The sequence below is a fragment of the Dipodomys spectabilis genome, unplaced genomic scaffold (assembly GCF_019054845.1).
Source record: "Dipodomys spectabilis isolate Male_0828 unplaced genomic scaffold, ASM1905484v1 ptg000785l, whole genome shotgun sequence".
Lineage (NCBI taxonomy): Eukaryota > Metazoa > Chordata > Mammalia > Rodentia > Heteromyidae > Dipodomys > Dipodomys spectabilis.
Window position 1 is genome coordinate 171,272 of NW_024871462.1, and position 27,996 is coordinate 199,267.

At 59.0% G+C, this 27,996-nt stretch overlaps 2 protein-coding genes and 1 non-coding gene across 3 annotated transcripts; 2 read left to right on the plus strand and 1 right to left on the minus strand.

The window, feature by feature from the left end:
- Positions 1-142: 142 nt before the first annotated feature.
- Positions 143-18,895, plus strand: Tulp3 (TUB like protein 3). The gene is made up of 11 exons (XM_042673266.1): positions 143-185; positions 10,447-10,498; positions 11,564-11,723; positions 12,144-12,311; positions 12,662-12,795; positions 13,469-13,666; positions 13,942-14,054; positions 14,611-14,725; positions 15,907-16,005; positions 16,539-16,710; positions 17,710-18,895. The coding sequence occupies exons 1-11, from the start codon at positions 145-147 to the stop codon at positions 17,841-17,843; spliced, it is 1,386 nt and encodes a 461-aa protein (XP_042529200.1). The 5' UTR covers positions 143-144; the 3' UTR covers positions 17,844-18,895.
- On the plus strand, positions 7,925-7,997 carry Trnaa-agc. Its single transcript has one exon. It is a non-coding gene; the product is annotated as a tRNA-Ala (tRNA).
- LOC122102522 (basic proline-rich protein-like) lies at positions 17,927-27,924 on the minus strand. The gene is made up of 6 exons (XM_042673264.1): positions 27,796-27,924; positions 23,139-23,268; positions 22,181-22,542; positions 21,736-22,079; positions 19,959-21,330; positions 17,927-17,938 (listed from the first exon to the last, which is right to left on the minus strand). The coding sequence occupies exons 1-6, from the start codon at positions 27,922-27,924 to the stop codon at positions 17,927-17,929; spliced, it is 2,349 nt and encodes a 782-aa protein (XP_042529198.1).
- Positions 27,925-27,996: the final 72 nt, after the last annotated feature.

Below are 27,996 nucleotides of genomic sequence, written 5' to 3' on the forward strand. Positions count from 1 at the left end.
GGACCAATCAGAGGCGACGACAGTGCGGGGTGTGGTTGCCAGGGGGCGGGGCCCAACTTCCAGCCAGAGGTGCCACTCGGGCAAGCGGCGGCCGGGCGTCCGGAGCGGCGACGCCGCGGGCTGGCGGACGAGCGGGCGGCGGGCATGGAGGCGTCGCACTGCGGGCCGGGGCGGCGCGGGGACAGGTCAGCGGGCGGCGGAGGGAGGGCAGGGGGCGGGCGGCCCCGCGGCGGGGGGCGGGGGGCGGGGGGCGGCTGTGCCCCGGGAGCGCGGGCCTTCCGTGCCGCCCGCCGCGGGGCCTCGGGGCCCGGCCCGGCCTGCGCGGGGACCCCCAGCCCACGTCCAGCCCGGCCCGGCCTCCGCGGGGACCCCCAGCCCACGCCCAGCCCGGCCTCCGCGGGGACCCCCAGCCCACGCCCAGCCCGGCCCGGCCTCCGCGGGGACCCCCAGCCCACGCCCGGCCTCCGCGGGGACCCCCAGCCCACACCCAGCCCGGCCTCCGCGGGGACCCCCAGCCCACACCCAGCCCGGCCTCCGCGGGGACCCCCAGCCCACACCCAGCCCGGCCTCCGCGGGGACCCCCAGCCCACGCCCGGCCTCCGCGGGGACCCCCAGCCCACGCCCGGCCCGGCCTCCGCGGGGACCCCAGCCCACGCCCGGCCTCCGCGGGGACCCCCAGCCCGGCCTCCGCGGGGACCCCCAGCCCGGCCCGGCCTCCGCGGGGACCCCCAGCCCACGCCCAGCCCGGCCTCCGCGGGGACCCCCAGCCCGGCCTCCGGGGCGCGCGGGCCGGGCGGAGGGGCGGGGCAGGTGGGGGGGGCCGGGCGGGGGGGACGTCTGGGGGCCCGGGGGGCCGGGGCCGGGGGGGGGGCGGGCGGGGGGGACGTCTGGGGGCCCGGGGGGCCGGGGCCGGGGGGGGGCGGGCGGGGGGGACGTCTGGGGGCCCGGGGGGCCGGGGCCGGGGGGGGCCGGGCGGGGGGGACGTCTGGGGGCCCAGGGCCGGGGGGGGGGGGCCTCTGGGCGTTTGCTCCTCTGACTTTGCTCTGGGCCGGCGCCGAGTCGGAGGTCAAAAAAGGCAGCACCCGATCGGCTCGGAGGCTAACAATAACAATAACTAATAATAATAATAACCACCTCTCCGCGCCGCCCAGCCCTCGGCTTTCCCGTTCGTACTCCGGGTGGTTTGTCTGATGTCCGAAAGGCCCACACTTCTGGTTTGTGCCTCTCCCTCTCTACTGGAGCGCGCTCTCTCTCTCTCTCTCTCTCTCTCTCTCTCTCTCTCTCTCTCCCTCTCCCCCCTCTCTCTTGCTCTCTCTCTTTCCTCCTTCCTTCCTTTCCTCCTCCTCCTCTTCCTCCTCCTCCCCCTCCTCCCTCTCCTCCTCCTCCTCTTCCTCCTCCTCCCCCTCCTCCCTCTCCTCCTCCTCCTCCTCCTCCTCCTCCTCCTCCTCTTCCTCATCCTCCTCCTCCCCTCCCCTCTTTTTTTTTCTACCTCTGCTTCAGAGAGCACCTGGGAAAGAAAACTGACCCGAAATCTCAGCCTGTCCATTTGTGTAATTAGCTCGGTTAATGAAAAGTTAATGGGGAGCCGTGTAAAAAGCATTGACTCAAAACTTTGGCATTGTGTCCGAGTTGCAATCATATGCCAGTCCATTACCGCAGCAAAGAAACGCTTGGTAAGGGCTTTGGCTGATTTTTCTGGTTTTTGGGGGGGAGGGATGGGGTGAGTGTCTATACTGGGGCTTGAACTCAGGGCCTGAGTGCTGTTCTTTAGCTTTTCTTTGTTCAAGGCTGGCATTCTACCACTAGAGCGTCAACCCCCCTTCTGGTTTCTTGGTGACTGACCTGGAGATAAGAGAGAGTCTCAAGGATTTTCTTTTCCAGGGTAGCTTTGAACCGCGATCCTCAGAGCTCAGCTTGGAGGCATGAGCCACACTGGCTTTGTACTGTTGCTTGAACTCAGGGCTTGGTGACCGGCACCAACTTTTCACTCAGGGCTGGTCCTCTACCACTTCAATGACTTTCTGGCTATTTGATTGGAGATGAGTCTCCAGAATTTGTCTACCTGGCTGGCTCCAAACCTTGATCCTCAAATCACAGCCTCCTGAATAGTTAGGAGTCTATGAAGACAGCATGGTTCTGGGATTTGCACTTGGGGCTTAGAATCACTCAGTTGGCTTGCACAAGTTGCTCAGGTGCTCTACCGCTTGAGTCATGATTCCAGCCCAGATTGAGCCTGATTTTAAATGATTTGATACTTAATGGATTCGAAACCATCTTTTATGAAGTCGTAAAGGAGCCCTCCCATTCTCTTTTATCAAGTTCCGTTTGTGTGATATATTGTTCTGCTATGAAATTTGTTCTCTTTTCAAGTTGAGAGAAATAGAATTATTTTTCAGTCTGTAAGTATAGGTATAGAAGTGGTAAGGGACACAAAGCATGACCATCATCTCTAAGAGGTTGAGTTCACATACTCTCTGTTTGGTTGTGGATACTCAGGTTTTTGGGAGGATAGGGTGCCTTTTTTTTGTTTGTTTGTTTGTGGGGCTTGAACTCTGGGCCTGGGCTGTCCCTCAGCTCTTCTGCTCAAGGCCAGCACTCTACCACTTGAGCCACAGCACCACTTCAGGTTTTCTGAGTGGTTTATTGGAGATATGAGTCTCATGGACTTTCCTGCCTGAGCTGGCTTTGAACTGCAATCCTCAGATTTCAGCCTCTTGAGTTGCTAGGGTGACAGGTGTGAGCTACTGGCACCCAGCAATAGGGTGCTTTTTTTTGGGGGGGGGGTCCGGTCGTGGGGCCTGAACTCTGGGTCTAGGCGCTGTCCCTCAGCTCTTCAGCTCAAGGCTAGTGCTCTACCACTTGAGCCACAGCGCCACTTCCGGCTTTTCTTATGTGGTGCTGAGGAATCGAACCCAGGGCCTCAGGCTTGCAAGGCAAGCGCTCTACCACTGAGCCACCTTCCCAGCCCAGTTTTATTAATTTTTTTAATGAATTTCAAACAGTACATTTTTCTGGTTACTTGATATTTGATGTGATTGATGCCTTTTTTTTTTTTTTTTTTTGAGGCAAAAAAGAGATACTGGGTACCAGTACGGGAAGCTACGACTTGGAGGAACCAAGTTCAAAGCCACCAGGGCAGAACAGATTCTGTTTTTTGTTTTTGTTTGTTTGTTTGTTTTTGGTCAGTCATAGGGCCTGAACTTGGGGCCTGGGCACTGTCTCTATGCTTTTCTGCTCAAGGCCAGCACTCTTAACCACTTTGAGCCACAACGCCACTTCTGGTTTTCCAGTGGTTAATTGGAGATAAGTCTCTGATGGAGATCCTCAGGGTCTCAGCCTCCTGGGTAGCTGGGATTACAGGAGTGAGTCACCAACACCCAGCCAGAACAGATTTTTGCTTGTTTTTGTTTTTGTGCTGTTCCTGGGGCCAGCTCAGGGGCACTGTCCCTGAGCATTTTGTGCTCAAAGCTAGTGCTCTGTCACTTGAATTACATCTCTACTTTCGGTTTTTGAGTTGTTAATTGTAGATAAGAGTCTCCTGTAGTTTCCTGCCCAAGCTGGCTTTGAACTGTAATCCTCAGATCTGAGCCTCTTTAGTAGCTAGGATTGCAGGCGTGAGCCACCAGTGTCTGGCAGGGCAGAACAGTTTTTGAGATTTCATTTCCAACTGAACCAGCAAAATGCTGGACTGGAGGCATGGCTCGAGTGGTAGCGTGCCAGCAGAGCAAGCAAGCTGGGAACCTTTGCTATTAGGGCCAGGAAGCAAAATGGTTTTTACTGGGCCTGAAGCTTAAAGGTATAATTTGAAAACCTGTCCTTTGCTCCCTGAAGAGGCCAGCTCTTTAATGTTAAAAATTGACATCAAAGAAGGACTGTGTGAGTCACCAGACCATCCCCCACCCTGTTCATCTGAGAAGGAGTTGGATGTCTTTTGCTTGTTTTTTTGCCTTGCAGTTGCTGGGTTTTTGTTTGGTTTGGATGGTGCTGGGGTTGGAAGTGAGGGTCTCGGGCTCGCTCGCCAGACCCTTCCCAATCCCAGCCATGTATGTAATGCTTTCCATGAGAAACACATGCAGAGATTTTACTCTGAGGGACGTTTTCAGTTTCCTGTGGTGGTTTTTTTTGGAATCCAATGACTGTTTTTAGGTAGATTTGTCATCCACAAAGCAAATAAAACATTTCTCCAATATCCGAAGTACAACGTAGCGAAAAGTAGAGAGGAGTCTGAAACTCTCTGTCAAGGCTAGATGACCGGGTGGGAAGATGGCTCTGTGGTAGAGTGCTTGCCTCACGTGCATGAGGCCCTGGGTTGGGTTCCTCAGCACCACATAAGCAGAAAAAAGCCAGAAGTGGTGCTGTGGCTCGTGGCAGGGCGCTAGCCTTGAGCTGAAGAGCTGAGGGACAGCGCCCAGGCCCTGAAATGGGTTTGATCCAGAGACAGACCACACACACACACACACACACACACACACACACACACACACACACACACACACACACACACACACACACACACACACAGACTCTGTTAGTGACACGGAAGTGAAATTGTGCCTCCCAATATATTGTGACCTAGAATTGCATAAGAAAGTCATTGTCTGTGATTTGTCTATGCTACGATTCCTATGCTACCATTTACCAGTGGCTCACACCTGTAATCTTAGCTACTCAGGAAGCTAACGTTCCAAGGTTCAGAGCCAGCCTGGACAGGAAAGTCCAGGAGACTTTTCATGTTCACTAACCTACCACAAAAAAAGCTTTAAGTGGAGCTTTGGATATTGAGCACAAAAGCTCAAGGACAGTGCCTAGGTCCTGAGTTTAAGCCTCAGGACTGGCCCCTAAATCAATCAATCAATCTAGAAGTTACATCCTGGCCGTCTTGGATCTTGGTTCAGGATGGACACATACAAAAATTAAAAAGTTCATTTATCAGGCATTTCTTTTGTTTTGGTTTTTGTTTTCTTGTTTTTGTTGGTCATGGGGCTTGAACTCTGGGCCTGGGAGCTGTCCCTTAGCTCTTCAGTTCAAGGCCAGCGCTCTACCCCTTGAGCCCCTGCACCATTTCTGGCTTTTTCTGCTTCTGTGGTGCTGAGGAATCGAACCCAGGGCCTCATGCATGCGAGGCGAGCACTCTACCACGGAGCCACCTGCCCAGCCCATTTCTTTTAAAGCATCCTTGTGTTGGAGACCCGGTGCCCTCCAGCAGTCCTGGGAAGGTCAGCAAGTGCTGATGCTGGCCAGTTTCTTTATAACTTTGCTTGGCCACGTGGCGTTGGATCGGGTGTGGAGCAGAGGTGCTAGCAAGGCTTTGTTTTGGAAGTTGCTCTGCGTAGTGAAGACAAGAGAATTCCCAGAGGAGTGGGGTGCCTCCTGACACCCCAGCCCCAGCTCTGGCGGGCCGGCTGGGTTTGCTTGGGGGTTCTGGAGGATGCTCTGTCTCCTGGGTAACTTGGTATGGATCTTCCCTTGAGAGCCCTCCCTCCCCCAGCAGCCGCAGAGCACATCCTCTGCCTGTTAACCATGATAATGCACCCGCTTCAGATTTCGCCTGTAAAAATAGCCCAGGGTTACATGCGTGTTAGGACACATCATAGTGGAAGCCCTTGGTACAATCAAGATGCACTAAGAAAAAAGCCACACACACAACCCCCCAAAAAACCACCCAAGAAACAAAGCAATACAAAAGGCCACCAAATGGCCAGTATTTCTTCCTTTTTAAAATGCAGCTGTTTGAGAGCCTTCTAGAACACCTAGACTGAGCATGCACAGCAGCCAGGGGCGCTGTGGTGGGCGATGGTGATTCAGACCCAGGCCACGCCCAGCCCATCACTGCCAGACAGCTCTCCTGGACAGCATCAGCCACAGAGTCAGGGCCAGCATTGCAGTTTTGTACTTTATTCTGCGTGTGTGTGTGAGTGTGTGTGTGTGTGTGTGTTGGTACGGGGGCTTGAGCTCAGTTCCTCATGCCCCCTTGCTTGGGTTTTTAACTCCGTGCTGGTGCTCTACCACTTGAGCCACAGCTCCACCCCACCTTTTTGCTGGCTACTTGGAGATACAAGTCATGGACTTCCCTTCCCAGCCGGACTTGGAACTGCGATCTTCCTAGCTCAGCCTCCTGAGTAGCTAGAATGACAGGTGTGAGCCATAGGTACCTGGCTTGTGATTATTCTTAGTAGAATTTGTGGACCCTAAAGATGCGCTCACATCGGTGTGGAATTCACAATGTATCTGGAAGAGAGTAACAGCTCCTCTCCCAGACTCCTTCTTCCTTCCCTAGGCCAACACCAGCTCCCTGTGCGGTATTTCCAGACATGGAAATAGCTTGGGCTGTGTTCCTTCCTTCCTGGCCAGGGTCGCAGTGCTGCTGCCCGGGGCTGCTGGCCTAGCCCTGACTAGCAGAACAGCTTGGAAGCAGTGTTCCCCGCATCTTCCACAGCACTGCCTGGTGGTGCACTGTGCACGTACTTTGCCCTAACCAGTCTCCACTGGATCCTAACCAGTCCTGGTTAGTTACCCTGACCACCACCCTCTTTGGCTGTTGCACTACTTCACAATCCTGTTTGTAAGATAATAGCTTGATGCTGTGTCAGTAGCTCACACCTGTAATCCTGGCTGCGTAGGAGGCTGAAGTCTATGGATGGTGGTTCAAAGCCAGCCCAGGCAGGAACTTCCAAGAGACACTTATCTCCGGTGCACAACCAAAAAAGCCAGAAGTAGTGCTGTACCTCACGTGGTAGTGTACCAGCTCAGGGACAGCATCTAGGCCCTGAGTTCAAGACCCCGGACTGGACTGGCATGCACACACATACACAAAGCATAAAAACAGTTTTATAATTTCTCTCGAGTATACATTTGCATTCATTGGTGACTAAGAATTTTATATTCCATTTGAAGGTGTTTTTTTTTTTTTTTTTGTATTTGAGAAATACTTTGAAGGACAACTAGACTGATTTGACAATTAAGATGATTGATGGATTGATTTCGGTGCTGAGGAGCAAACCCAGGGCCTTGAGCAAGCTAGACAAGGGCTCTAGCACTGAGTGAAATCTCCAGCCCCTACCATTAGCAGTTTCAGTTTGGAGAATGGTAGACATGATGGAAGTGGGAGGGGTGGACAGGCTGGAGGGAAGGAGCGACGGGGAGGGGCTGTGGGCCAGCCGGCTTCTTCCTGCTCGTCTACCACCTGCTCATCCATGGTAATGCTTTTTTTTTCGGGGGGGGGGGGGCCTGAACTCTGGGCCTGGGCGCTGTCCCTCAGCTCTTCAGCTCAAGGCTAGCGCTCTACCACTTGAGCCACAGCGCCACTTCTGGCTTTTTCTATTTATGTGGTGCTGAGGAATCGAACCCAGGGCCTCATGCATGCAAGGCAAGCGCTCTACCACTGAGCCACCTGCCCAGCCCTGCATCCATGCTAATTCTTTATAGAAACGTCAGAGTAAAATCACCCTTTTTGATGAGTTGTCAGCACCTCTATTGTATAATTAGCAGGACACGTTAGTCCACGCAAAGATTTTCTTAAACGTTTCAGTAATGATGATGCTCTTATCAACTAAGCCATTTGGAGCGCTAAGGACATCTTTAACCCTTACACAAATAGGCAAGACCAGAGGGCTTCAGAAAATGACAGGAAAGACTTCATGATGCCGGGCTGGTGTACTCAGGAAGCAGAGGCTGGGAGCCTCCAGCCCTTCTACCCCACAAAGCATAAAAAAGCAAAGGCTTAGTGTTGGCTTTCTATTGGCTTAGTTCTGTTCTAAGCCCCTTACCCTTATTAACGTGTCTCCTGATTATTACATTATCACATACCTGGTTATTTGTGCCAGGGTGGGGGAGGGGGCCCGGGGCCTCACCCCTGCTAGCCAGCCCCACCCCTGGCCCCATTCAAACCTGACATAACTCCATGACGTCTGAAACCTTACCCCCATGGGGGCTGGCTCAGTGGTAGAGTGCTTGCCTAGCATGCACGAGGCCCCGGGTTCAATTCCTCGGTTCCCCATAAACAATAAATACATAAAATTAATTTTAAAAATATGCTCATGAGAAAGTGAGGCAGGCAGATGACAGGCTTGTCACTTGTCCGTGCGAGAGACGGATGGTGGGGGAAGGCTGGGTGGTCTCGCGCCTTCGTGTACCTGCTGGCTTCCCATTGACCCTCACTTAGCTGTGAGAGGGAGGGGCCATTATTCCCCCATTTATTAGGGAGGAAAATGGACTTCCCGGGGGTGGCCCGCTGTGGCTAAGCAACCACACGGCCGGCCAGCCTGGTTTTGTGTCCCTACAGATCCTTGGTTTTCGTGGCTCGCTTTATTACGGTGAGCGAACAATCCACAAGGAAACGCGTTGTTTTAAAATAGAATAGAGCCAGCCAGGAGAGCCGCGTGGCTGTGTGTTTTATTCTCACCGCTCATTGTTGGGTTGGGTTTCCAAGTCGACCACAAAACCTTCCAGGTGTCTGCAAGGGCGTTGTTGACTTGCCACAGGCTTGTTTCATTCTCCCCTAGGATTTTGGGGGTCTGTCCCTGGGAGACCTGAAGCACCCCCCCCACCTTCCCCCCTTGAACCTCCCGTAGGAAGGCATAAAACTTGGGATGATACAGGAAGGAGGGGAAGCAAAGAGCAGGGGGTGCATTTAGGGGGCGGGGGTCTCCCGATCATTTCTAGCCATGGCTGGGTTCCTCTGGCAGTATTGTTTTTTTTTTTTGAACTCAGGGCCTGGATGCTGCCCCTGAGCTTTTGTGCTAAGGCTCCTAGCGCCCTGGCACTTTGAGCCACAGCTCCACTTCCAGCTTTTTGGTGGTGGCTCATTGGAGATCAGATGTCTCATAGATTGATTTTCCACCCTGGGCTGGCTTCGAACCTCTCTCCTCAGATCTCAGCCTCCTAAGTAGTTAGGATACAGGTGTGAGCCCTCAATACCTGGCAGGTTTCACGCTTTGAGAGGGATTCTGAAAGAGCAACCAAAAAAGAAATGGTGTCTTTTCGTTTTCTCTCTTTTTAGTCTGTCATGGGGCCTGAACTCTGGGCCTGGGCGCTGTCCCTCAGCTCTTCAGTTCAAGGCGAGCGCTCTACCACTCGAGCCACAGCGCCACTTCCGGCTTTTTTCTTTTTGCTTATGTGGTGCTGAGGAATCAAACCCAGGGCCTCAGGCATGCAAGGCAAGCGCTCTACCACTGAGCCACCTGCCCAGCCCTGAGAATGGTGTCTTGAACGCGTATTTGGGAGTAGGAAGAGCAGGCATGCCTGGTGCTGGTGGGTCAAGAGTAGCCGGGAAGGACAGGCGGGGCTGAGGAGGTGTCTGGCCTCCAGGAGAGCCTCTGCGTACCTTCCTTCAGTCTTCTCAGACCTCACAGCTTCACCCCTGCTGTAGAGCTGGTGACGGGAGTGACTGCTACCGTTTGCCATGGGCTCACATCCTCACCAGCTCCTAACGGGCCAGAACTCTGGTTACAACTTGGAAGTGTCATTGTCATTTCTCTGGAGGAGAGGGGCCTGCTGAGGCTTGGATTTTTTGCTCTAGTTATTTTTCTAACAGGGTCTTGTGTTCAGAACCTCGATCTGCCTTCCTCTGTCTCCTACGAGGCTGCTGGGATTATAGGCAGGAGCCACTATGCCCAACTTTGGTTTGAGACTCGGCAGCCCTCAAACTTGAGATCCTACTGCCTCAGCCTTTCTTCTCGAGTGCTGGGGTTACAGATGAGCCCCAGGGGTGTCTCCTCTGTTTTAGTGCAGTGGATCACAGGCCGCAACTAGTGTGCACCTCTTCATCCTGCCTCTGCAGGTGTGTCTCGGTTCCCCCAGGCGTAAAGGAGAGCAGGGTCCTGTGAACACCGTGGTCTCCACTGAGCGGGGCCTGTGGGATCCAGTGTCAGAGTCGCAGGCAGGAGTGATCCGATGTCTGCCCGGGTCTGTCAGCTTGAGTGACGGTGGTGGGCAACTCCCAAGGCTGGTCTTGGTACCAGTGGGGAGTCTTCTGGGCTGGGCAGAAACTGCAAGGATGCTCTTCCTGCCTGCCATGTTGATTCTGGTCTTTTAAAATCAATACACTGAGCAACACGTAACATGCTTTCCAAGGTTTCGTTACTAGCCACGCGTCGGTGGCTCACACCTGTCAATCTAGCTACTCAGGAGGCTGAGATCTGAGGAGCGTGGTTCGAAGCCAGCCTGGGCAGGAAAGTCTGTGAGACTTATCTCCAATGGACCACCAGAAAACTGGAGGTGGTGTTGTGGCTCAAGTGGTAGAGCACTGGCCTTGAGCTGAAGAGCTGAGGGACAGCGCCCAGGCCCAGAGTTCACACACACACACACACACACACACACGCAGAGCCCATCTCCCAGTCTCCCAGGGTAATATATTTTGTCCCTTCATCCAGCCCTCCCTCGGTGACAAGGCTTGGGAATGATTTTATTTTCTCATCTTTGCGTCTCTCGCTTTTGTTTTTGCCACAGTGCCTTTGAAGATGAGTCTCTGAGGCTTCGCCAGCTCCGACTGGACAATCAGGTGCTCCACGGGTCCACTCCCAACGGCTCTGTAGTTCTGTCTCTCCCACTTGCCTGCGGTCCACTTTAGTTACTTGGCTTTTCTTCCCCTTATACAGAAGAAAGAAAACCCAGGGCCTTGTGCCCGCTAGGCAAGTCCCAGCCTGAGCTACACCTGCCCTGAGTTCACCTCTGAGTTCATCTCCATGGGAGATGGAGACTTGACTTTGCTCTTTTGCCATCTAGTTGTGCCAGTGCCCTGTAGACACACTTCCTGGAGGGGTGTGTTAATTTTCACAAGTTCACCAGGCTGCCCCACACCCAAGGGGAGAGTTTTGTGTCTTGTGCTACCTGTGGGGGAGAAGGTTGGTTCCTGGGGTGGGAACAGGATCCTGGTGGAAACACCTCCCTGTGTGTGGGGCTGCCCATCGGTACCCGTCCTTCTTAGAGATGACGTTCTCCGTGCACGCATTCTAATGTAAAACTTCCACTCCTGTTCCTGGGATCTCACGGAAGTTAGTAAGATTTTTTTTTTTTTTTTGGTACTGGTCCTGAGGCTTGAACTCAGGGCCTAGGCGCTGTCCCTGAGCTCTTTTGCTCAAGGCAAGTGCTCTACCACTTAAACCACAGCTCTACTTCTGGCTCTTTGGTGGTTCCTTAGAGATCAGAGTCTCACAGACTTTCCTGCCCGGGCTGGCTTTGAGCCGCGATCCTCAGATCTCAGCCTCCTGAGTAGCTGGGAGGAGAGGCGGGAGCCACCAGAGCACACATTAGATATACTAGGGAGCTTTTGTGACAATTCCTACTGTGCGCACTGCTTGCCCGCAACCCCGTCCCCGCCATCCCTCACCTGTATCTTCTCCTTAAAACAATTTCACCTTCTGAATGGTTACTTTTAGCCCCAACAAGTGATCTTGCTGGTTTTTCTCTCTCTCTAGGCCAAGGGTCTCATTCCATAGCTTCAACCCAACCCCTTTAGGAACACTGAGGAATAGTTAAGTGCTCCTTGTGTTTCAGTGCCGGGACTTGAACTCAGGTCAGAGTCAGTGATTGGGTTCCTGACCGCAGTGCCCCATCTCTCCCCTAGAGGGCGCTGCTGGAGAAGAAGCAGAGGAAGAAGCGCCTGGAGCCCCTCATGGTGCAGCCCAACCCTGAGGCCCGGCTCCGCAGGCTGAAGCCCAGGGGGAGTGAGGAGCAGACGCCCCTGGTGGAACCTCAGATCCTGCACCAGGACGTGGTCCTCCACGGTGGGTACCGAGGCTGGGGGGGGGGGTCTTCACGGGGCTGGCGAGCAGGCCCTGGCGGTCCCCGCTGGGGCCCTGTGCAGGTAGGTCTTCGCATGGTGCAGGAGGTCTACCCAGCCCTCCTTTGCAGTGGCTAGCTAGAGGGGTCATGTGGGACCGAGAGGGCGGGGCCTTGGAGCCACGCCCCTTCTCTCAGATGCTGGGAAGGTGGTTCAGTGGTAGAGCGCTTGCTTTGCATGCATGAGCCCTGGGTTCAATTCCTTAGTACCACAAAACCAGCAAAGCTAGAAGTGGTGCTGTGGCTCAAGGGGTAGAGCGCTCGCCTTGAGCTGAAGAGCTGAGGGGCAGTGCCCAGGCCCAGAGTTCAAGCCCAACGATCCACAAAACAACAAAACACACTCTCCTTTCTCTTTGGCGTCCTAGGCATTGATGGACCAGCCGCCTTCCTGAAACCAGAGGTTCCCGAGTCAGAAAGCAGAGTGCACGTGCTCTCCATGAGCTCTTCCACCCCTGACGAAGACCCAGAAGGCAGTGTGAATGAGGAGAGCGCTTCGCCCAAGCCAGACCTGCAGGAGATCCTGCAGAAGCACGGTGAGTCTGGCCAGCGTCCCGGGCAGCGCCTTGTCTTTGCATGTTTCTTTTTTTCTGTATCCATCTTGAGGCTTGAACCCAGGGCCTGGACACTGCCCCTGACCTTTTGTGCTCCAAGCTAGTGCTCTACCACTTGTACCACAACTCCCAGCTTTTTTTTTTTTTTTCCGGTTCTTTGGAGATAAGAGTCTCAATGACTTTCTTGGCCCAGGTGGCCTCAAATCACGATCCTCAGATCTCAGCCTCCTGAGGAGCTAGGATTACAGGTGTGAGCCACAGCGCCCAGCTCCTAGTTAGGATGTTTTGGAAGTGGCGGCGGTGGGTGTTGACGGTGTCTCCTTGGCTGCCAGGTATCTCCAGTAGTTTGAACTTCGACGAGGAGGAGTCCGATGGTGAGGAGGAAGAAGGGAAGAAAACAGGTTTCCAGTCACCGCACTCCGAAGGGGAGAGACCCAGCTCTGCGTCCTCACCAGAGCCAGCCTCGGTGTGTGCTCCTGACGTTTATCGCGTTGGAGCTCCTGTCCCTATTGCTGGAGCCGTGTCTTTGGTGTTTAAATACCACTTCCAAATGCACGTTCACATTTAGACTTAACGTCTCTGACTTCTAGAATTTCCGTCTTGGGGTAGCTATTATAATGCTACCTCTTTTTATGTTAATTTTTTTTGCCTGTCGTGGGCCTTGAACTCAGGGCCTGGGCACTCTCCTTGAACTTTTTCTCTCAAGGCTTGAGCCATAGCTTCACTTTTGGCTCTTTGTGGTTCATTGGAGATAAGAGTCTCACAGACTTTTCTGCCCAGGCTGGCTTTAAACTGTGACCTTTGGATCTCAGCCTCCTGAGTAGCTAGGATTACAGGTGTGAGCCAGTGGTGCCTGGATTTATTTATTTATTTATTTTTGTCGGTTGTGGGGCCTGAACTCTGGGCCTGGGCGCTGTCCCTCAGCTCTTCAGCTCAAAGTGAGCGCTCTACCACTTGAGCCACAGCGCCACTTCTGGTTTTCTGGCGGTTTATTGGAGATAAGAGTCTCGCAGACTTTCCTGCCTGGTCTGGCTTTGAACTGCGACCCTCAGATCTCACGCCCTCATCTGACTGTTCAGAGTCACGGAGGTGAGTCCTTTACGTGTGTTTCCCTTGTTCCCCCGTGGCTGTGCCGTCAGGACCCGGGCGCTTCCGGTTCCGCAGCCCCGCAGGCTGAGCCGCAGCTGGGGGAGGTGGAGAACTTGGAGGACTTCGCCTACAGCCCCGCCCCGCGGGGCGTCACGGTCAAGTGCCGCATCACCAGAGACAAGAAAGGGATGGACCGCGGCCTCTTCCCCACCTACTACATGCACCTGGAGAAGGACGAGAGCCGCAAGGTGCAGGGCCTGGTGTTCCGTGGGGGGGTGGGGGGGCGGGACCCCTCCCCCCTCCCCCTCCCCCTCCTCCTCCTCACCTCCAGCCACAGGCTGGGCAAGTGCTCTTCCCCCCCCCCCCCCCCGCCACACAGCCCACCCTGCACCCCTGCTGATGAATTGTGGGGTATCGAGAGGTTGGAAACCGGGGGGGGGGTCCAGAGCGGAAGGTTAGATTGTGGAGGGACTGGCACAGGTCCGTGGGCTTCACCAATGGACAGGCAACCCCTCTTTTCCAGGTGTTTCTCCTTGCAGGTAGGAAGCGGAAAAAGAGCAAAACATCCAACTACCTGATCTCCATTGATCCCACGGATCTGTCTCGTGAAGGGGAGAGTTACGTAGGCAAGCTCAGGTGGGTGCCCCCCTTCCCCCCCCCCCCCAACACGCCATCCCATCCCTCCTGGGTGCTGACATGCAGTTAGCATGTCCACCTGCGGTCATCGAACAATGAACAGATGCACTCAAGCGTGGTGGCTCACGCCTGTCTGCCTAAGGACTCAGGAAGCCAAGATCTGTTGATCCCAGTTCAAAGCCAGCCCGGGCAGCAAAGTCTATGAGACTCTCACCGCCAGTAAACCACCAGATAACCGGAAGTGGCGCTGTGGCTCAAGTGGTAGAGCGCCAGCCTTGAGCTGAAGAGCTGAGGGACAGCGCCCAGGCCCAGAGTTCAGGCCCCACGACCGACCAGAAAACAAAACACAAAAACTAGGTCAGAGACAGCGCCCAGTCCCCCAGTTCAAGCCTCAGGAAGAAAACGTTAAAGGAAACCAAGGCCCCTTACCACGGGAGCGCTTGGTAGTAGGTGGGTGGTGGAGGCTTCGGAGAAGAGGCGGCTGGATCTCTTGCTTCTCCTCTTTCCTAGACACACAAATACTGAGTGTCTTGCTGGCCTTTTCTCCTGACACTAGATCCAACCTCATGGGGACCAAGTTCACTGTGTATGACCACGGAGTCAACCCGGTCAAGGCCCAAGGGCTGGTGGAGAAGGCCCACACCCGACAGGAGCTGGCGGCCATCTGCTACGTAAGGACCCCATCCCTTCCCTCTTCCCTCCTCTCTTCCTCTGTCCCTTTCTATCCTCCCCCCCCCCCCCCCCCCAGCCTCTAACCCAGTTCCCTTCCAGGTTACTACAGCTGGCATCATTTTCTCCAGACTCATGTTTGAATTGTCTGTGAGCTATTGCTAGATGTCGTTATTTACTTTTTTAGTCAGTCCTGGGACTTGAACTCAGGGCCTGGGCGCTGTCCCTCAGCTCTTCAGCTCAAGACTGGCGCTCTACCACTTGAGCCACAGCGCCACTTCTGGTTTTCTGGCGGTTTATTGGAGATACGAGTCTCAAGGACTTTCTTGCCGGGGCTGGCTTTGAACCACAATCCTCAGCTCTCAGCCCGAGTAGCTAGGATGACAGGCGTGAACCACTGGCGCCCGGCTTTATTTTTCATTTTTTTGGTACTGTTTCTTGCTTTTTCTCTTCCTTCCTTTTTCTTTATGAACGTAATTTAGTTTTTATTTACTTATTTATTTTTGGGTCCGGTCGTGGGGCCTGAACTCTGGGCTTGGGCGCTGTCCCTCAGCTCAAGGCTGAGCACTCTACCACTTGAGCCACAGAGCCACTTCTGGCTTTTTTCTTTTTGCTTATGTGGTGCTGAGGAATCGAACCCAGGGCCTCAGGCATGCAAGGCAAGCGCTCTACCACTGAGCCACCTTCCCAGCCCGAACGTAATTTAGTAAACCTTCCTTACCTCTGAGCCAAACAAACCGACCGACAAAATCAATTTTCCTCCCTCACTTCCTTTCTTTGGTTTTGTTTTGTTTTTGTTTGTTTGAGACAGCATCCCATTGTGTACCCTAAGCTGGCCTCAGAACGCTTCAGCCTCCTGCCTCAGCCTCCCTCCAGTTCCGGGATTACAGCCATGTGCTACCATACCTGGCTCCTGATACGTTTGCCAGGGTCTCACTGTGCGGCTAGGCGGTGCCAAACTCTTGGGCTCCAGGGGTTCGCCTGCCTCTGTCTCCCCGCTTCAGGGCTGGGGGCCACGCTGCTGTCTGTGCCTGGCTTCCTAGTGTCCATTCGTCCTTCCTGTCTAACCTGGAGCAAAGTCAGAAAACACTTTTGGTGCTTTTGGCTCCGCCAACCTTTTGCACCCCTAAGAAAGCCTCACATTCGACCGGAACCCGGTTTCTTTGCTTCCTGTGTCTTCCAGGAAACAAACGTGCTTGGATTTAAAGGCCCCAGGAAGATGTCCGTGATCATTCCTGGGATGAATCTGAACCACGAGCGGATCCCGTTCCGGCCACGGAATGTAAGTAAGAACACACCGCAAGGGCCGTGAATGACTGTGGTGTGACACGAGGAAGTCCCGGAGTGTGCCACACGCTCCTTCATGAGACCATTGCTGTACGACCTCGGGACAGGCTGGCACCGGTGCTCACGCCTGGAATCCCGGCTGCTCAGGAGGCTGAGTTCTGAGGATCACGATTTGAAGCCAGCCCGGGCAGAAAAGTCCCTGTGAGACTCTTAATTAATTAACCACACAAAAACTGGCACTGTGGCTCAAAGCGGTAGAGCACTCACCTTGAGCAAAAGAGCTCAGGGACAGCGCCCAGGCCCTGAGTTCAAGCCCCACAATTGACCAGAAAACCCACCCAAAACCCAAAGTGGCAAAAATAGACCAAACCCAGGATGAGCACTATTGCTGGGGGTTGCCACTCCTGTGCTGGGAACGAACACACACTCACACACGCTGACCTCGTGTGCCCGTGGCTGGCCTGCGGTCTTGCCTGTGGGCCGCGGTGCGCACGCGCGGGTGTCCACACGCCTAGCTTCCTCCCGCAGGACCACGAGAGCTTGCTGTCCAAGTGGCAGAACAAAGCCATGGAGAACCTGATCGAGCTGCACAACAAGGCCCCCGTGTGGAATGATGACACGCAGTCCTACGTGCTCAACTTCCACGGCCGCGTCACGCAGGCCTCCGTGAAGAACTTCCAGATTGTCCACGGAAACGACCGTGAGTGGCGGCAAGGCGTGGGGGGTGGGCCGAGGTACGTCCCCGAGCCGGAAGGGAGCATGCCCTCGGGAGACGGGCCTTGAACCCGTCTTGCGGGGGCTGACCGGGCCCAAGTGCACGCAGGAGACTGTGGGTAAATAAAGCTCCCTTGGACTCTGGCCCTGGAGTGCATCCAAGCTGCTGTTCTAGACTCTTCTGCCTTCACTCAGTCGGGAACTTGCTTGCCCAGGCCAGGCCTGCCGTGGGGCTGATGCTGGTCTCGAACTTGCTGCCTAGCTCAGGCTGCCCGCACACACTCGCGTCTTCCTGCCTCAGTCTCCTGAGTGCCGGGATCGTAGATAGACCACACCGGCCCCAGACGCACGTGCCCTAAGTTTCAAAACACACATCCATTGCCTTCGTTAACGTGGATATTGAGAGGTTCCGACTTTGTAAGTCAGGCGTTGGATAATGTCCCCCCTTCTCTGTTTCCCCTGCCCCCCACCTCCCTGCATATAAGTTCATTACATTTCATATTTTGCAATTTCTCTCTCCTCCTCTCCCCGTTCCCCTCCCCTCCCCTCCTCTCCCCTCCCCTCTCTCCCTCTCTTGCATATACTCCGCATCTCTATCTGGGGATTAAACTCAGGGTTTCGCACCTGCCAGGCGGGTGCGCTACCGCTGAGCCAGGCCTCCAGCGCCTCTTGCGCTGGTTATTTTGCTGTCATCTGGTAGGCTTCCCTTTGTGCCTGCTCTGTGATCCTCCTCCTTGGGCCTCCCCGAGCTGCTGGGGGTGACGAGCATGGTGCGCTGTGCCCAGTCGTTGGTTGAGATGGGGTCTCGAACTTCCCTGCCCAAGGGGCAGCCTCCCGCTCTCCATCTCCAGGGAGCTGGGGCGACAGGCTTGCACCACTGAACCCCATTGCTACTTGTAAGGAGCCCCATGGCCGCTCAGCCTGCTTGGGGGCGCCTTTCCCATCCTCGGCTCCCGCCTAACGCCCTTGCCGCTCCTGTCCACAGCTGAGTACATAGTCATGCAGTTCGGCCGCGTGGCGGAGGACGTGTTCACGCTGGACTACAACTACCCGCTGTGCGCGCTGCAGGCCTTCGCCATCGGCCTGTCCAGCTTCGACAGCAAGCTGGCGTGTGAATGAGGACGCCGGCGGGGGTGCTGCGCGTGCGTGCCGCTACGCGGGGCACACACACCTTCTCTGGACGCCACAAAGACTGGCAGGGATCAGGGTTCAGCCTGAAAGAGAGACGGGAGCGCAGAGCTTCTTCTTGTCTAGGTGGGGGGAGATTCCCACAGCTGGGGCCGTAGCTCAGTGGTTTGAGGGCTTGCCTCCTACGTGCAAGGGCCTGAGTTCAAGCCCCCCCCCCCCCCCCCCCCCCCCCCCCCCCCCCGGCTGCACTGGGAGCGTTGAACAGGGAGGCGGTTCAGGTTCTTAGGATTCAGTCCTGGCTTCACTTTTCTCCTGCAGTCCTTTCCAGACGGTCTGGAGAGCCTCTAGTCCTCAGGGCAAGCGTTGCCTTTAGCGGCCGGATAGTGCCTATTTCAGATGTGCACATCTGCCTTTGTAGGGCAGAAGCAGCCACAAGCAACTCATGCAGGAATGAATGAACACGGCGGTGTTCCAATAAAACTTTATTTCCAAAGCAGGTGGGCGGGCCCCATGTGGCCAGCGGGGCCCTCCCTGGCTGGCCGTGGGTCAGGTGTGTAGCTCCTCACCTTCACGTACACTACATGTGTGTGCACGCACGCACGCACGCACGCACACCAGCATCTTCCAGGTGGGCCTGCAGGTGCTGGCCACGGAGACCGCGCAAGTCTCGGGAACCGCCATTTTCCAGTTCAATCTTGCGATGCTCGTTCGCTGTCCCCCTGGGTGGCCCTCGCTGTGTCCACCACAGGCCTTGAGTGTCATCTGCCATTGGCTCTGAGCAGCCCAAAGTCCGTCCATTTCAAGTGCCCACAAGGGACTGGATCCTGCCACCCCCGCAGCTCGCTCCTGCGGCCCAGAGAAGGCTTAACCCCCCCCACCATGTCCCCGTCCTCCTGTCCCCCCAGACACATGGGGGGAAGGACACCCATGTCAGCAAAGGAGGCTGTGGCCGTGCGTGATCCGTGACAAACATTTGATTGTCTTAATCGCCTGTGTTTTGGGTTACGCCCAAAGCACTCACTATTCAGGGGACCCTCCCCCCCCCCCCCCCCCCCCCCGCCACTGTGGGGAGACCAAACGCCTGCACACCAGGAAGGATGGGGAACGTCCACGCGAGATTTTTGTCCCAGTCCTGAGCCACAGCTGGCAGATCGGCCCTGCACACCTGCGCCTGCTTTGGGCCCTGGGGTCACGTGGCCCTGGCCACGCTGCACGGGTCACGCGCCACCATCATCCAACGTGCCGAGGCTCCTCAGGCATTCCGCGTGGGAGCACTCTTCCCCAGACCCCTAGTGTACCCGAACTCAAGAAGCTCCATGGCCTGGCCCTCTGCCCACCCCCTCACCCTGCAGTGCGCAGCCCTGGGATGCCAGGGGGGCTGGGCCAGCCCCGCCTGCCTGGCTGTCCACTTCCTCAGGCTTGCTCCTCCATAAGTGCCTTCTTTATCCAAGTGCCCTGAAGCCCGAGAGTCACCCCCGCCCGCTGCCGCAGCCCTGATCCTCTGTGAAGCCACGAGCACAAAGCTGCCCACTCGCCTCATTCCCAGCACCGGGCAGGGGCGGTGGGGGGGCAGTGGGCAGCTGGTGGCTGGGCCTGACCTGTGCTTCCTGCTTGTCCCCCCGCAGGGAGCAGTCACCCCAGTTCCCCGACGTTGTGCTTGCAGAGACAGGTGATTGGTTCTGCAGAAATCATTATTTATACCTTTTGTATGCGATGGAAATAAAATCTGATTTATAGACAAACGCGCCGCCTTGGAGTGGGTCCGTCCTTCACCGGGCCTCTGTCACATTCTACTGTAAGCGTGGCTTTCTGTTGTTATTTAAAGCCAGGTGCTGGTGGCTCACACCTATAATGCTAGCCACTCAGGAAGCTGCGATCTGAAGATCGCAGTTCGAAGCCAGCCAGGGCAGGAAAGCCCGGGAGACTCTGATCTCCAGTGAATCCCCGGAAAACCACGCGTGGAGCTGCGGCTGGCAGAGGTGGAGCCCCGCCTGGGGCTCGGAGCTCGAGGGCGCGCCCAGGCCCCAGCTTCAGCCCCCGCGGCCGAAAGGAAAGAGAAAGGAAGAAAGAAGACTTTCCTGTGAGCCTGGAGGAGATCACACCCACAAGACCCGCCTCCAAACGAGCTTCCCCGGCGCTGCGGCCCCGGGGCTTCCCGGCCCCACCTAGAGGCGGGCGGAGCGCGGGCTGCGGCCGGTCCCGCGCCCGGGGGCCCGCGCGTGGGAGGACGCGCGCCAGGACCGCGGGGGCCAGGGCTCCCCGGGACCCAGGGGGCCGGTGGGGGCGCGGGCTTCGGCACCTGCCTCTCCCGGCGCCCCCGGCCCGGCCCGGCCTGTCACCTCCGGGACGCGCCCGGCGTGGAGCCCGGGCTTTAAATGCCGGCCCGGTCATGTTGCTATTTATTCCCGCACTCCGCCCCGGCCCCGCGAGGCGAGAGGCCCGGCCCCGGGGTCCCGTCCCGGGGTGTGGTCGGGGTCCCGTCCCCGGGGTCCGGTCGGGGTGTGGTCGGGGTCCGGTCGGGGTGTGGTCGGGGTCCGGTCGGGGTGTGGTCGGGGTCCCGTCCCGGGGTGTGGTCGGGGTCCCGTCCCGGGGTCTGGTCGGGGTCCCGTCCCGGGGTCCCGTCCCCGGGGTCTGGTCGGGGTGTGGTCGGGGTCCCGTCCCGGGGTCTGGTCGGGGTCCCGTCCCGGGGTCCGGTCGGGGTGTGGTCGGGGTCCCGTCCCGGGGTGTGGTCGGGGTCCCGTCCCGGGGTCCCGTCCCGGGGTGTGGTCGGGGTCCCGTCCCGGGGTCCGGTCGGGGTGTGGTCGGGGTCCCGTCCCGGGGTCTGGTCGGGGTCCCGTCCCGGGGTCCGGTCGGGGTGTGGTCGGGGTCCCGTCCCGGGGTCTGGTCGGGGTCCCGTCCCGGGGTCCCGTCCCGGGGTGTGGTCGGGGTCCCGTCCCGGGGTGTGGTCGGGGTGTGGTCGGGGTCCCGTCCCGGGGTGTGGTCGGGGTGTGGTCGGGGTCCCGTCCCGGGGTCCCGGTCCCGGGGTGTGGTCGGGGTCCCGGTCCCGGGGTCTGGTCGGGGTCCCGTCCCGGGGTGTGGTCGGGGTGTGGTCGGGGTCCCGTCCCGGGGTGTGGTCGGGGTCTGGTCGGGGTCCCGTCCCGGGGTGTGGTCGGGGTCCCGGGGTCCGGGCCTGGCACCGGCCGGGTCCCGGGGTGCGGCCCGGGCCGGAGCGCCTGCTTCCCGGAGCCCCCGGAGCCAGCCCCGGGGAAGGGAGCGGCCCTTCCTGTGCGTCCGCCCCTGACCCCCGCCGGAGACGCGCGGGGGCCCCGGGCCGCGAGGAACCGGCGGGACGTGGGGGGCGGGACGAGCCGAGGCACGGCGCGTGTGCGCCGAGCGTGGGGGCGCCGAGGGCCCCGCGTCCGGGTCACAGGGGGCGGGCGGGGGCGAAGGGAGCGGCCTGCGCGCCCCGCCCAGTCCCCGACGGCCCCGCCCACAGCCTCTCCGACGAGACCACGCCCATTCCACAGAACGTCCCACCTCTGGGAGAGGCTGGACAAGGCCACGCCCACCGGACTACCACGCCTGTGATGTCCACGCCCATTCCACAGAATGCCCCACCCCTTTTAGACAGACTAGACAAGGCCACGCCCATTTCATAGACGGGCCCCACCCACGTCTCGGACAGGCTAGACAAGGGCGCGCCCACTCAGGAGCCGACGTCGGTACTTGCGGCCCCGCCCCGCCCGAGGCCCCGCCCCGCGGAGGCCCCGCCCCGCGGAGGCCCCGCCCCGCCCCGACGCCGGCCCTCCCCGAGGTGCGGGTGACCCGGCCGGCGCTCCCGGGTCCCGCGGCTCCCGCCCTCCGCCCCAGCTGCGCGCATCTCATTCCAGCCCTCATTCCGCACATTCCGGCCGGCTCCCCGCCCGCTCCCGGCCCGGGGTGCCGAGGGCCCCGCGCCCCGCCAGGTGAGACCCGCCCCGCCGCGCCCCCGCGCCGCCCGCCGGGTCGGTCGGTCCCGGGATCCGGAGGTGCGGGGCGCCGCTCGCCGCGCTCCCCGGGCTCCGCGCCGCGCCAGGCCGGCCGTCCCGTGCGGGACCCGTCCCTGCGCGCCCCGCCCCGGTGAGTCTGGGGGGCGCGGGCCCGGGGTGGCGGGGGGCCCGGGGTGGCGGGGGGCCCGGGGTGGCGCGGGGCGCGGGCCTGCGGGGGCCCGGGGTGGCGGGGGGCCCGGGGGTGGCGCGGGGCGCGGGCCTGCGGGGGGCCCGGGGTGGCGCGGGGCGCGGGCCTGCGGGGGCCCGGGGTGGCGCGGGGCGCGGGCCTGCGGGGGGCCCGGGGTGGCGCGGGGCGCGGGCCTGCGGGGGCCCGGGGTGGCGGGGGCCCGGGATGGCGGGGGCCCGGGGTGGCGGGGGGCCCGGGGTGGCGGGGGCCCGGGGTGGCGGGGGCCCGGGGTGGCGGGGGGGCCCGGGGTGGCGGGGGCCCGGGGTGGCGGGGGCCCGGGGTGGCGGGGGCCCGGGGTGGCGGGGGGGCGCGGGCCTGCGGGGGCCCGGGGTGGCGGGGGGCCCGGGGTGGCGGGGGCCCGGGGTGGCGGGGGGGCGCGCGGCCTGCGGGGGCCCGGGGTGGCGGGGTGCGCGGGCCCGGGTTGGCGGGGTGCGCGGGCCCGGGTTGGCGGGGTGCGCGAGCCTGCGGGGGCCCGGGGTGGCGGGGGGCGCGCGGCCTGCGGGGAGCCCGGGCCCGGGGTGGCGGCGCCCACGCCCCCTTCCCGCCCGGCCGTCTCGGGGCTCCGCCGCGGCCCGGCCCGAGCGCACGGACCGGTGTGTCCCGCACGTGTGGACCCGAGCGCGCGCGCACCGCCGGCGGGAAGGGCCCCCGACCGGACGCGGGGCCCCGCGCGGGGCGGAGGAGGTGCGGGGACCCTGCGCCGGCCCGGCCGCGTTCGGGGAAGGATGCGGGAGGGTCTCCCACCCCGGGGAGGGGAGGGGGAGAGACAGAGAGAGAGAGAGACAGACAGACAGACAGAGACAAAGAGAGAGACACAGACAGAGAGACAGAGACTGAGAGACACCGAGAGACAGAGGCAGAGGAGAGAGAGAGACAGGGAGACAGACTGAAACGGACAGAGAGAGACTGAGAGACAGACAGACAGAGACAGAGAAGCAGAGACAGACACCCTACCCGCAGGAGGATGGGGGGGGGGAGACCGCAGGAGGTTCTTTGAAATGGAAATGGCCCGGGGCGTTGATGGTATCTGACTGGTCTGACTGGTGGGACTGGGGTCTCTGCTGGGCCCCGGGGCTGCCGGCAGGTGCTCACCCACTTCAGCCATGCCCCCGGGGTGGTTTTGCGGTGGTGGTTTTGTTTTCGTTGGCCGGGGCGGTCTGTGTGGTGTGTCGCCCTCGGCCTCAGACTGGCATCCTCCTCCCCGTCGGGAGGCCGGGTTCAGCTGTCAGGAGGGGACCCCAGCAGTCAAGGGGAAGAACCCCCCTCTCTCTGAAGACGCCCTCGCCGCACACCTGTCATCCGAGCCTTCCCGAGGCCGCGGGATCCGGGGATTGGAGGTTCGAAGCCAGCCTGGGCAGGAAAGTTCTTAAGGCTCTTACCTCGAATAAAGCATGCAAAAGCCAGCCATGGGGCTGGGGCTGAAGTAGTAGAGCACCAGCCTAGGGCAAAACAACCCCAAACCGACCCAGAGGCAGCGGGGGGGGGGGGGGGGGGCCTGGATTCAAGCCCTAGGACTGGCAGAAAAGGTGGGTGCACTGTCTCGAACCCACCGACGGAGCACTGGTGCGCTCTCAGCCCTAAAAGTATTTTTTCTCCTCTTCCCTCCCTTCTCTTCCTGCTTGTCCTCCTCCTCCTGCCCCCCCCTCCTCTCCTCCACCTCCTCCCCTCCTCCTGCTCCTCTTCCTCCTTCTCCTCCTGTTCCTCCTCCTCCTCTCCCCCTCTTCTTCTCCCCCTCCTCTCCTCTTCTTCCTCCGCCTCCTCCTTTCCTCCTCCTCCTCTTCCTCCTCCTCCTCCTCTTCTCCTTCCTCTTCCTCCTCTCTCCCCTCCTCCTCCTCCTCCTCCCCTCTTCCCTCTTCCTTCTTCCCCTCCCCACCTCCTCCCTCTTCCTTTCCTCGGTCTTGCCCGCAGCAGAGGGCGGGCTGGGACTCTCTTGCGCCTCAGTCTCCCCTGCGGTGAGATCTGTCCCTTGCAGCCCTTGAGTGACCGGGTGACCCTGCCCCACAGGAGGGGAGGGGCCTGCAGCGTGGGCATCAGCTCTTCCTGCATCACCGCGGGACCATGGAGCTGCCAGGGCTGGGGCTTCCGACCCCCTATTCACACTTCACGGCCTGGCCCGGTGACAGGGATGTGTCTCCGTGACCGGTTTTATTACTTGAGATGGGGTCGCGCCTCAAACCACGATCCTCTTGATTTCTGCTCCTCCAGGAGCAGGACTTACAGGCGGGCAGGAGACACTGTGCCTGGCTGCTATGTTTTCCTCACAGCTGGGGATTGGGGCTGGGTGCTGTCCAGCGCCAGCGGGTTTTGAGTCCGTGTGTCTCCAGACACCGTGTGAGAACCTTTGCCTGCTCCTCATGTGTGATCAGCAAACCGGATTGGGGCGGGCAGGAGACCCCGGTGGTGCCAGCGGGGGGTGGGGGGGTTCCCTTTGTCCTGAGAGGTCTCATTTCTGCCTTGCCCAGCGCAGTTGCGCACCCCGATGTTAAACTCGCTTAGGATGGCGTGACAGGTGGAATTCATGCTCTTCCCTTTGTGTCTGCGACCTGTCCTGGGGGGGGGGCTGCCAGAACTCCCCTGCACCCCGCCTCCGCAGCCACCTCCATCTACCCCCCAGCTACGGGTTTGGGGCTCAGAGAGGTGGCAGGACAGAGGGGAGGGCACACAGCATCTCTGGCTGATTTTTGTTTGTTTTGTGCCACTACTGAGGCTTGAACTCAGGGCCTTGTGCTCTTACTTGGCTTTTTTATTTGACTCAAGCCTGGTGCTCTACCACTTGAGCCACAACCGCCACTTCCAGCTTTTTAGAAATTATTATTAAGGAGTTGTACAAAGAGGTCGCAATTCCATGTCAGGTTCTGAGCACAGTGCTTCTTGGGTAATATCACCCCTTCCTTCATTCTCCTTTCTTCCCCTTCCTGTCCCTACTCTCGTTAGGTGATTTTTGCTGTTGTTGTTGGTCCTGGGGCTTGAACTCAGGGCCTGGGCGCTGTCCCTGAGCTTTTCTGCTCGAGGCTGGCGTTGTTTTTTTGCTGGTTAACTGGAGTTGAAGGGTCTTGTGGACTTTTCTGTCCTCCACTTTCCCAACTCTTCTGTCCTCAAGTCTCAGCCTCCGGAGTAAGGATTACAGGAGAGCGCACCAGTGCTCAGCCACAGAAATGCAGTCTGAAATGGCGCCCGGGGTGTGTGTGTGGCGGGGGGGGGGGGGGGGGGGGGGGGTGCCTTCAACTTCAACCTCATCCTTCTAGCTTTCCCTCTGGTCTGTTCCCCTCCCCCTCCCTCTGTGTCTCTGTCCTCATGTCTGTCCGTCCATCCGTCTCTCTCCATCTCACAGCATCACCTGGCCACGTCACCAGCTTTCCTGGGGTTCAGATGCCCGGGGATGGGGTGTCACAATCTCCCTTTGGCTCCTGGGCCGGCGACTGTTGTGTTAGTCATTCCTCTTTCTGCTTGCAGGGGAAGGAAGGCCTTGAACCTGGCCCTGGGCCTTGCCTTCCCTGCCACCCAGGCCCGGTGTTAGTCCCGGGCTTGGGGTGGGGGTGAGGGGTGTCCTCTCCCTGCCCCTCCGTCCTGGCTCCTTACACACTGCCACTTGCTCGGGAGAGAATTAGGACCCGAGCCACCGCTGGGTTTAGAGCTCTGAAATCCGAGCTGAGCAGCTGCTGCCAGCCTCCTCCGTGGAGGTCACCTGACCAGGGGCCGGGGGAGGCCGGGCCGGGCAGGGCCGGGCAGGGCTTTGTCCTGGCAGAGCTCTGGGTTCCAATTCCAACCTGCCCTTGACTTATTTTGAAATGCCCCACTTTATTTTTTTTTTTGCTTTGCCTCAGTTTCTCCATCTGAATCCTTGGGGGAATTCTTTTTTTTTATTTTTGGTCGGTCATGGGGCTTGAACTCGGAGCCTGGGCGCTGTCCCTCAGCTCTTCAAGTTCAAGGTGGCCGTTCTACCCCTGGAGCCATGGCGCCATTTCTGGTTTTCTGAGTGGTTTATTGGAGATCAGAGTCTCACGGACTTTCCTGTGCAGACTGGCTTTGAACTGCGATCCTCCAGATCTCAGCCTCCTGAGTAGCTAGGGTGACAGGCGTGAGCCACCGGTGCCCAGTTATTGGGGTCAGTTCTAATCACACCTGTGTGGTGGGAACTTTCCCACCAGGATTCCACACCAAGAGAGGTTCCTCCTCTTTCCTGCTTAAAACTCTCCTCAAGGCTAGCCACAGCTCCTGCGTGTGTGTGTGTGTGTGTGTGTGTGTGTGTGTGTGTGTGTGTGTGTGTGTGTGTGTTTGGTGGCTCACTTGAAAAATCACGAGTCTCACAGACTCTCTCCTGCCTGGGCTGACTTTGAACCACAATCCTCCTGTCTCAGCCTCCTGACGATGCTAGGGTGACAGGCGTGAGCCCTGGGGCCCCTCTGGGCGGGCAGGAGCTCCGGCCGGCCTCCCTGCCCCTTGGCCACCGCTGGCCCAGGTCCCTCCTTGGGTGGGGTCCCTCCGAGCTCTGCAGGAACAATAGACTTGGGAGAAGTCACCAGGACCGGAAGCGGGCGCTGTGCCCAGGACGGTAACCCTGGTGGGGGCGGGCGGCATATCCGCCGGGCACACGGGAGGGGTGGACCCCGGGGCAGGCCTCGAGACCAGAGCTGGCCGGCCTGAGGATTTGGCTGGGGGAGTTCGGAGGCCCACACGGGGCCAGAGCCGGGCCTTCCCTTCCCCTGGAGTTCCCGGGATGGCTTTGGGGCCGGGCCTGCCAGGATGAAAGGTAGTGTCCATCCTCCCTGGCTGCCCTCCATCTTGGCACTGAGCCCTGTCATCCGATGGAGAGGTGGGGATGCGAGGTGGGGATGCCGGGTAGATTTCCTCAACCTCCGTCAGTGCAGGATGGGAGATTCCTGCCTGGAGGCCCAGCCTCACCCCCAGAGACAGGCCTGGTCACCGGATTCAAATCCCGGGATCAGCCTCTTGGGGTCTGGAGAGGCGCCCCCCGCCCCCTAGATCGGAGAGTGGGTTGGGTGGAGGTGACGGATACCTTCCTGCAGGGGTGAGGTGGGCGTTGGGGTCAGCTCAGCACGGGGCTTTTGATCAACCTATCACAGTGGAGTCTCACTGTATATGTTTGACTGATTGGGCAGAATGAGGGGCGGGGTCCAAGCCAACTTGGTACCACTAAGCAGTTATACCCACAATCCTCTTGGCGTGTGTGTGTGTGTGTGTGTGTGTGTGTGTGTGTGTGTGTGTGTGTGTGTGCGCAGTGTGTGCTGGTCCTGGACTTGAACTCAGTGCCTGGGCTCCGTCTTGGAGTTTTTGTGCTCAAAGCCAACGTTCGACCACTTAAGCCACAGCCCCACTTCCGGCTTTGTCTTGGATAATCGAAGAGTCTCTTGACCTTTCCTGCCTGGGCTGGCTTCGAACCTCGATCCTCAGATTTCAGCCTCCTCCCGAGTAGCTAGGGTATCAGGCGTGAGCCACCGACACCCAGATCGACTTCCTTGTACTTTCTTTGCGCAGATTTGCTCTCTGTCCCTAGGATACCATCTACTTTGCCCAGAAGAATGTGTGTAGCTGCTGGGTGACATTTGAAATGATCTGTGGATGTGTGTTAAGTCTGTTTGGCCTGTGGTATTGTTTAGTCCTAAGCCTTCTTCATTGAGTGTGAGTGTGTGTGTGTGTGAAATGAGCGACCTAGATCGCCCTTTAAAACTGGACCAGCTGGGATGTGGGTGAGGGAGGGGCTGGCCAGGCACTGTGGAAACCTAATTACAGTGACAGGTGACGTCAGGACCCCGGCCACGCCCCGGCCACGCCCACCACCCAGCCTGGCATTCCGAAACTTGACTTGCAGTAGCAGGGCTGTGTCTGCCAGCGCGTTGGCATCTGGGGAGCGGTGCATCCTGGGAGATTCTCCTTCCCGACCCGGGTCACCTCCCAGCGTAGGGGGAGTTCGGGCAATTATTGCCTTGCT